Genomic DNA, 9,366 nt, shown 5'->3' on the forward strand with positions numbered 1-9,366 from the left:
ACAAATCTCAATAATGGCATCAGTTTGTAGCTACTCCCAAGTATAGAGAATTGAAAATGTATTCTTGTGAAAAAATTAGTACAACTTCATTATTTTTATTTGAGCATCATGAAGACATTGAAAAGCTGAAAGAACACCTGAAAGTAAGGAAAAAAAATACTCAGCATAGATATAAACACAATATTTTTTACCAAAAGTATAACTCTTTACCATAACTAAAAATTCTACTTGATAAAACTGACATGAATCAATAAGAAAGTTTTATAGGTAACTTTTTATGAAAATATTTGTTCTTGAATTTTAGATTTTATTTGTTTTTCTTTTATTAAACTAGGAAAATATACCATTTAAGGAGGATAAATATTGTTATTCTAGGGTGTTAAAGTTAACATTTTCTTATGTCATGATCCATGGCTAATTGAATATTTTGAATCCCTTATATACACACTTGATTATAGTTGAGAGATCATTATGCACATTTGTTAATAAAAGTGGAAAGTTTTCAAGATAAGAAGTTGGATATGACAAGTTCACATGATCTCTCAATTAAAAGCTGATTAAGAACAAGGCACAAATGGAGTCACTTGCTAACAAAGTACAACAGCCCATTCAGCACTAAGGGTGGTAAGACAGAATGGTGAGGAAAAACTGGAAGGAATCTGTCTTGAGGGAGGAATGTTGTCACGGTTGGAGGGAAGACGAAGCAGGGCAAAGAAACATGTTTTAAACCAGTAAAAGCTAATTGCAATTAAAGGAATAGGAGAATTATAGAGGAATAAGGTACTGCAGCAAGGAGAAGACTACATGAAGGCTCAAGCACACAGGCGGATCAATTCAAACATGAAGCTTGTCAAAAAAGGGTGGGAAATAGGCAGCAGGGAATGCAAAAGCTCTGCTTTTGCTCTGTTCAGTCCTTATTGATAAAAAAACCCTTGTTGTTTTTTCTGGTTTAATATTAGCAAAAGTTTGGGAAGGGTTGTGCTTTTGTTTTGCAGTTTTGATCATAAGGTGAGGAATTATGTGACAAAGATTCTCCTTTGAGTGAGTGCAGCAGCGGGTGTAGAAGTAAGGATGTTAGATATTATGATTTTGTAACTGCACATAAATCCACGCAACTGCATGTGACTCTTTATTTTTCTATTTTAATTGTTGAATAAACATTTCTAAGTAACTGCTCATAAGCACTTAGGAGACCGTTACTGGAAGTATTATAAATGTAATGGTTAACAAAGATAATAATACATCTTGCTCTGTTTTATTCCCTCAACACCAACAATTGGTATCGGAGCTATTTTCTTGAGGGATATGTGAGGTTAGTAGAGTGCACCAATGGAAGGAGGATCAAATTTTTCAGCAATGGCACCACCTGTCTTTGATGGAGACAGTTATCAAATGTGGGTTGTTCGTATGGAGACCTACCTAGAAGCATTGGATTTATGGGAAGCTGTAGAAGAGGACTATGAAATTCAGTCTCTTCCAGAAAACCCTACGGTGGCACAAATAAAATCACAGAAAGAAAAAAAGATGAAGAGATCAAAGGCAAAAGCATGTCTATTTGCAGCTGTATCTCCTATGGTATTCACAGGGATAATGTCCTTGAAGTCAGCAAAAGAAATCGGGGATTACCTCGAGGCAGAATATGAAGGTGATGAGAGGATTCGGGGAATGCAAGCCCTAAATCTAATCAGAGAGTTTGAATTGCAGAGAATGAAGGAGTCGGAATCCGTAAAAGAGTACTCAGACAGACTTCTAACCATTGCCAACAAAGTGATGTTGCTTGGATCTGTGTTTAAAGATTCAAGAATTGAGGAAAAATTGTTTGTAACAGTTCCAGAGAGGTTTGAAGCCACCATAACAACCTTGGAGAATACAAAGGACCTATCAAAGATTTCTCTCGCAGAGCTCTTAAATGCTTTACAAGCACAAGAACAAAGGAGAGCCATGATACAAGATGGAGTAGTTGAGGGAGCTTTACCAGCCAAACATGAAGGTGGCTGGAAAAACAAAAGCAAGCAGAACCAACAAGAAAATGGAGCAGCTGCTACACACAATAACAACAAAATGAGAAATTATCCTCCTTGTAAGCATTGCAATAAGTTAGGTCATCCACCATTCAAATGTTGGAGAAGACCTGACGCCAAATGTTCTAAATGGAACCAACTTGGACATGAAGCAGTGATATGCAAAAACAAAAATCAGGTGGAAGAGGCAGATGCTCAAGTTGCTGATCAAGAAGATGAAGATCACTTGTTCGTAGCCACTTGTTTCTCAAGCAGAGAATCAAGTGAGAGTTGGCTGGTTAACAGTGGCTGCACCAACCACATGACACATGATAAGGAACTCTTCAAGGAATTGAGAACCACTGATATTAAAAGGGTGAGGATTGGAAATGGTGAACACCTGGCAGTAAAAGGAAAAGGCACAATAGCTATCACAAGCTATAAAGGTACCAAAATCATTACAGATGTTCTTTTTGTGTCAGAGATAGATCAGAATCTTTTGAGTGTTGGTCAATTGTTGGAAAAAGGCTATAAAGTGATGTTTGAAAATAAGCATTGCTTAATCAAAGATGTTGATGGCAGAGATTTGTTTAAAGTTGAAATGAAGGAAAAGAGTTTTGCTCTCAATCCAATGGAGGAGGAGCACATGGCCTTTAAATCCAAAGAAAGTGTCACTGAAATTTGGCACAAAAGACTCGGCCATTTTCATCATCGAGGGATGCTTCAAATGCAATCAAAGAAGTTGGTAGAAGGACTTTCTGATCTTGATGATGAACTGACCAACTGTCGAGCATGCAAATTTGGAAAGCAACACAGGCAATCATTTCCTAAACAGGCTTGGAGGGCTTCGAAGAAATTGCAGCTCATTCACACTAATCTTTGTGGTCCTCAAAGAACACCATCATTAAATGGTAACCTTTATTTTATAGCCTCCATTGATGATCTAACAAGAATGTGTTGGATTTTCTTTTTGAAACAAAAATCAGAAGTTGTTGGTGTATTTATGAAATTCAAGGCCAGGGTGGAAAATGAAAGTGGTTGCACAATTCAGATTTTAAGATCTGATAATGGCAAGGAGTACACTTCAGAAACTTTCAATCTTTATTGTGAGGAGGCAGGAATTGAGCATCAATTAACGACCCCATACACTCCACAACAAAATGGAGTTAGTGAGAGGAGAAATAGATTTATAATGGAAATGACTCGTTGCATGCTTCATGAGAATAATCTCCCAAAGAATTTTTGGGCGGAAGCAGTATTTTTACAAAATCGAATTCCCACAAAGGCAATGAAAGAACAGACACCATTTGAAGCTTGGTATGAATACAAACCATCTTTAAAATTTCTTAAAGTCTTTGGCTGCTTGTGTTTCACTTATATTCCACAGACTAAACGTGATAAGCTTGACAAGAAGGCAACAACTGGCATTTTTGTTAGTTATAGTACGAGTTCCAAGGCTTATAGGGTGTTTCAACCAGATACTGGAGGTTTTATTGTGAGCAGAGATGTGTATTTTGTGGAAGATGAACAATGGAGTTGGGAAGACTCAAATAAGTCAAATCAGATTCCTAGTCAATCAAGGGATTTATCTATTGTCAACACTCTAGAAGAACATGTAGATGAAGAATGGCAGAATGAACTAACAGATGATACACCGATTAGAGGAACAAGATCACTCTCTGATATATATCAAAGATGCAATGTGGCTATTTGTGAACCTGTCGGATACCATGATGCAAAAAATAATAAACATTGGATGGCTGCAATGGAGGAGGAGTTGTCAATGATTGAGAAAAACAGAACTTGGGAGCTGGTTGATAAACCACATGACAGGAAAATAATAGGAGTGAAGTGGGTATTTAAAACTAAGTTAAATCCCGATGGCTCAGTCAACAAGATTAAAGCAAGGCTAGTAGTCAAGGGACATGCTCAAGTGTTTGGAGTTGATTATTCAGACACATTTGCACCTGTTGCTAGGCTTGACACAATCAGATTGCTTCTCGCTCTCATTGCTCAAAATAATTGGAAGTGTTTCAGTTGGATGTCAAATCAGCATTCCTAAATGGATTTCTTGAAGAAGAAATTTATGTTGAGCAACCTGAAGGCTTTGTGGACAAAGGAAATAAAGACAAAGTGTACTTACTGAAGAAGGCACTGTATGGCCTAAAACAAGCCCCAAGGGTCTGGTATAGTAGAATAGATGATCACCTAATTAGTCTGGGGTTTGAGAAAAGTTTATCTGAACTCACTCTATATGTCAAGCATGATGGTACAAACATTTTGATCATCTCTCTCTATGTAGATGATTTGTTGGTCACTGGAAATAATCTTGATCAGGTCAATCAATTCAAGTTGAACATGAAGAAGGTCTTTGAAATGACAGATCTTGGTCTGATGACTTACTTTCTTGGGATGGAAATTAAGCAAAGTCAGGATGAAGTATTCATTTGTCAGAAGAAGTATGCAAAAGAAATACTTAAAAAATTCTAGATGGAAGATTGCAAGCCAACAAGCACACCCATGAATCAAAAGGAGAAGCTGGTCAAAGAAGATGAATCTCCCAAAGTTGATGAAGCTTAATTCAGAAGCTTGATAGGATGTCTAATGTATTTGACAACAACCAGACCTGACATTCTAAATGCAGTAAGCATTCTGTCCAGATTTATGCATTTCCCAAACGAGACTCACATGAGGGCTGCTAAGAGAGTCATCAGATACATCAAGGGAACTTGGAACTTTGGAGTTAAGCTCTTGAAGCATAAGGAGTTCAAGTTAACTGGTTTCTCTGACAGTGATTGGGGAGGTTCAATTGATGACATGAAAAGTACATCAGAATATTGTTTTAGCCTTCGATCAGGGATGTTTTCATGGAGCTCAAAGAAGCAAGAAACAGTAGCTCAATCCACTGCTGAAGCAGAGTTTGTTGCTGTATCAGCTACTGTGAATCAAGCTCTCTGGTTAAGAAAGATCCTGACTGATTTAAATTTGGAGCATAAGCAAAGCACAAAGATTTTTGTTGATAACCAAGCTGCTATTGCAATCTCTAACAATCCAATTTTTCATGGCAAAACTAAGCACTTTAATATCAAGTTATTTTTTGTAAGAGAAGTGCAGAAGAATGGTGATGTGTCTCTTTGTTACTTAAAAGCTGAAAATCAACTTGCAGATTTGTTTACCAAGCCACTTCCAGCTAGCAAGTTTGAATACTTGAGACAGAAAATTGGAGTTTGCAGTTCAAAAATCAAGGAGGAGTGTTAGATATTATGATTTTGTAACTGCATGTGACTCTTTATTTTTCTATTTTAATTGTTGAATAAACATTTCTAAGTAACTGCTCATGAGCACTTAGGAGACAGCTACTGAAAGTATTATAAATGTAATGGTTAACAAAGATAATAATACATCTTGTTCTGTTTTATTCCCTCAACACCAACAAAGGAGATGGTTTCAAGTGGGAAAGACACGACGAAAGAAGATCTGTTATTCTGGAAGAGAGTTGAATTTGTAGCTGTAAAGAACTTTATATCAGAAGGATGGTGCTGCTGCATAACTGCTGCATAAATGTTGCATAACTGCTGCGGAAATACTGCATAAGGCTGCATAATCATTTGGAAGACTGTTTCGGACAATAATAGCAATAGGCTTGGTAAAATCTAGCTGGAATGGACAATGTGAATCTGGTTTTTGCACACTGTTGGAAAATCAATAAACTATATTATCTAGTTCTTTTATGTATATATTGATTGGTAATATGCAGTTTGGTCTCTGAGATTATGGTGAAGAATGTTTGTGGTTAAAGTAGATTGATTTGGATTTGAATTTATTTGTATAAGGATTGGACATCCTTAAATATCTCGTTTAATTTAATTTATTTATTATTAATAAAAAAAACAATCCTATAATAGTCAACATTGTAAAAAAAGAAAAATCAAAATAAATATATTAGTGAAATAAATAATTTATGAAATGAGACATTTCTTCTCAACAAAATGAGAATCAAATGGCCATGGGAAATAATATGGAAGCTATTTCTTCTCAAACTCTCCATTAACTTTGGTGAAATTGAAATGGGAAGAATTTTTTTAAGATGGGAAACACTTCAAGACGTTTTCACATCATGAAAGCTTAATAGTGGCAATGATTTGAATGAGATTTTATATTTATTCAGCTTATGATTATTTTAATAGTTAAACAAATGCATAAAAAAATAAAAATAAAAATATATATATTTTTTAAGAAGAATGATCCTTTGATAAAAAAAATTATAGCAAACGGCTCCTTATTCACAAGGTTTTAGTAACTAACAAAACCGGATAATTTGATCATCTGAGTAGTTAATATAGAGTTTTTCCTTTGAGTATGTCTACATGAGTTTCTCTTATAAAAGAAAAACAATTGAAATGATCCTTTTTCATAGGCATAAGTTAATTATAAAGGTTTTTTTTTATCATTAACTTTGCATAAGTTTTAACTAATTTAAAATGTTTTTTTTTATATATTCTTTCCTTTTAAAAGGCAAGCCGTTATGGAAAAAATAGTGTAAATATACGAATGTTGTGGCTATTGTAAATAAATAATGAAGTTTGGTTTACCTGAACATGAAGTTTAAATGTAATTAGGGGAATCGGACTCCTGGTGGTATTCGTCTCCGACATAGAATTCGCGCAGGCATCTGCATAAAATATTTCATTTAGGAATATGCATTCTCCTATTATATAATTGGTAAATTTTTGTATTATATCATGCATTCTTTCATTTAGAATGGAGTGTAAGAGTGTGCAAAGATAATTAAGGTGAAGGTATGTATACAGGAGTTTGATGATAGAGTGGCAAGAGCTTCTCCCATCTTTGGATCTCTTCCTCACTCTGAAGCTTTCTAATTCCTCCATAGCATCCACTTGCTTCTTCATATTGTTCCCCATTTCTTACAAGCTTTACTCGTCTCATGCTTGATCCTTCACAATATTGCTTGAACTCCAAGATCAATGTATCTGCAAGGGATCAAACAAAAACCAATCGAAGACGTTAATTAGAATAGCAGCTGGTCCATTTCGGTTTCAAAAGGAAGTGCATGCACAAATCAGTTTCACTTAAAAAGGATATGAATTATATATTATTTTATATCTTACTCTTTTCCATCATGTTTGTCAACTAACACATCACATGAGTGTTTCTTTGAACATACATTTTTTTCTCTGGAGTAGATCTTTTCTCATAAATTTAAATGTCCATTTTTTATATAAATTTAATATTTTTTTAAATAAAGATATTATTCGAGGTAAAATGTATTTAAAATTTTGCCAAAAAATACAGGAAAGTAGTAAAAGCTAGACAAAATATCTTAAGTAAATAATAATAAAATATGTACAATAAATAATTAAAACAAATAAAATGGAAAATGAATAAATCATAAAATATTTAAATATAAATTATATAATGAAATATTTGAAAACATCACAATATCTCAACATACTACTTAAAATTTAAATAATTGTTTATAAGATCCATCTTTTATTACAAAATATAAATATAATATTTACCTAACACATATTTAAGATTTAAATAGCTGTTTATAAAACCCAACTCCTATTATAAAATATAAGTCTAATATTTATATAACAAAAATTCTAACTATTTATAACTTTCTAATAATTTTATTATTCAAATATCTATACCTTGTTTACAAATCTTTATTCTTAAAATAAATGACATTCAACATTCTTCATATGTATTTTGATGTGTAAACACTAATTAGTATTTTAATATGGAGTTTTGATCACCTATGAGTAGAGTAACTTATGCCTACAATAGAGATTTGGAATATTGAAGCAAGTTCAGTTGAACATGATAACTGATGCAAGCCATTCATGATGCAAAATGATTTCTGACCTGAATAACGACAGCAGCAGAAGTTCTGGTTTTCATTACATGATTCCATGTGACCAACAACAGCATACCACCAACCTGCATCATTTAGATACTTGGTGCTTTCTTAAAGTTTATAATTGAAGTCCCATCTTAAAATTTGACAACGAATTAAGATGAAATGGTAAACCTACCATAAGAAATTTCTCTTCTTGATTTCCATTGGATTTCAATATGATCCCCTGGTTTTAAGTCTTCCAAACAATCAGAGATGTAACGAACACATGGAGGAGTATCAACTGGGGGAGCTCTAAGGATTTCCCATTGGATGTTGTTCCCCACTGCTTGCCAACCACCATTTTGTTGTCTACAAAAACTTGTGCCTTATATATATCATAATCTATATCATACTTGAATTAACAACATGTTTTCATTCCTTAATCTCTCGTTAAAAAATTATCCAAAACATCTCCCTTCCCTTCTACCTTTACCTTGCTTGAAAGTTATCAGTTTTGGAATCATATCTAACTAATGCATCACGAACCAATCCTCCCTGTGAAAGAAGACTCATAAAATATCACTTCAAAGTGGTGAAACTTGAAAAATATAAAATATATAAGCTAATTAGAAAGTGTTTACCCTGTAGACTTGAGCTGGAAACCAGAACTTGCCATTCTCTAGAGAGAAATACAAGGTCATCATAAAGCTATTTGATAATGAGCTATTAAGATAGCTACAATCTTCTAGATATGATCTGAGGTGTAACACAGGCCAAGTACCACTGAAAGATCCCAATGATCCCTTCTGATTGATTTGTTTATCCGAATGGTTAATTTGTTTCTCCTTAGTTGTTGTGATATGCCATTGCCACTCCTTGAAAGCAACATCACCAATGACTCCACCCCATTTCTTCTTTATGTGGACTTCCCACAAAGGATCACTTCGACATCTATCCCTTAAACAAGTACACACTTCAGACATAATAACGAGTTCCATTGGTGAAAGGAGCCTTAGAATGCAATCCAACATGGGTTCTGGCAAATTCATGAGAGAAATATTGCCACTGGGTTCAGTGTTGTCCATGCCACGTTAGTTTTTTCAATACGGTAGACGCAGAAGCAATTGGGGTATGTACTTTTGTGAACTTCCCTAAGAATTGTGCATATGAATGAATAGAGAGGATAAAATCAAATATTGATAAGGAATTTGCAAACCTTTGCTTTCGTTAAAGAGACAATTTCCTCGTTGCTTTCGTGACGATCAATATGTCAAATGTTTCACACCGAACAATGAACACGCAGTGCCGGCTATTCCAAGTGTGGCATGTCGTATTCAAAGCTAAGCGTTAACATTAGGATTAAATTGAGGTTATTTCAGAGAGAGAAAATATTTCTTTACGTGCTTGTCCTTGTCCTTTTCCAATTGTTAACTAAAGCCTGTAAGTAAAATAAATAGTAAAGGAGAACTTGTTGATAAAAAAAAAGTCGTGATGGAGATCCAT

At 34.3% G+C, this 9,366-nt stretch overlaps 1 protein-coding gene across 1 annotated transcript; it reads right to left on the bottom strand.

Annotated features, from left to right (window-relative positions):
- On the bottom strand, positions 1-9,122 carry LOC137815916 (F-box protein At2g26850). The gene is made up of 7 exons (XM_068619023.2): positions 8,505-9,122; positions 8,357-8,418; positions 8,060-8,232; positions 7,890-7,964; positions 6,810-6,991; positions 6,593-6,672; positions 1-137 (listed from the first exon to the last, which is right to left on the bottom strand). The coding sequence occupies exons 1-6, from the start codon at positions 8,946-8,948 to the stop codon at positions 6,616-6,618; spliced, it is 993 nt and encodes a 330-aa protein (XP_068475124.1). The 5' UTR covers positions 8,949-9,122; the 3' UTR covers positions 1-137; positions 6,593-6,615.
- Between the last annotated feature and the right edge of the window lie 244 nt (positions 9,123-9,366).

This window comes from Phaseolus vulgaris, chromosome 1, assembly GCF_051622355.1.
Source record: "Phaseolus vulgaris cultivar YP4 chromosome 1, ASM5162235v1, whole genome shotgun sequence".
Taxonomy (NCBI): domain Eukaryota; kingdom Viridiplantae; phylum Streptophyta; class Magnoliopsida; order Fabales; family Fabaceae; genus Phaseolus; species Phaseolus vulgaris.

Coding starts and splice junctions, on each gene's coding strand:
- LOC137815916 (XM_068619023.2), bottom strand. CDS start 8,948: ATGGACAACACTGAACCCAGTGGCAATATTTCTCTCATGAATTTGCCA. Junction 8,419..8,504: donor TTCCAGCTCAAGTCTACAGG/GTAAACACTTTC, acceptor CTTCTTTCACAG/GGAGGATTGGTTCGTGATGC. Junction 8,233..8,356: donor ACTGATAACTTTCAAGCAAG/GTAAAGGTAGAA, acceptor AAGTTTTTGTAG/ACAACAAAATGGTGGTTGGC.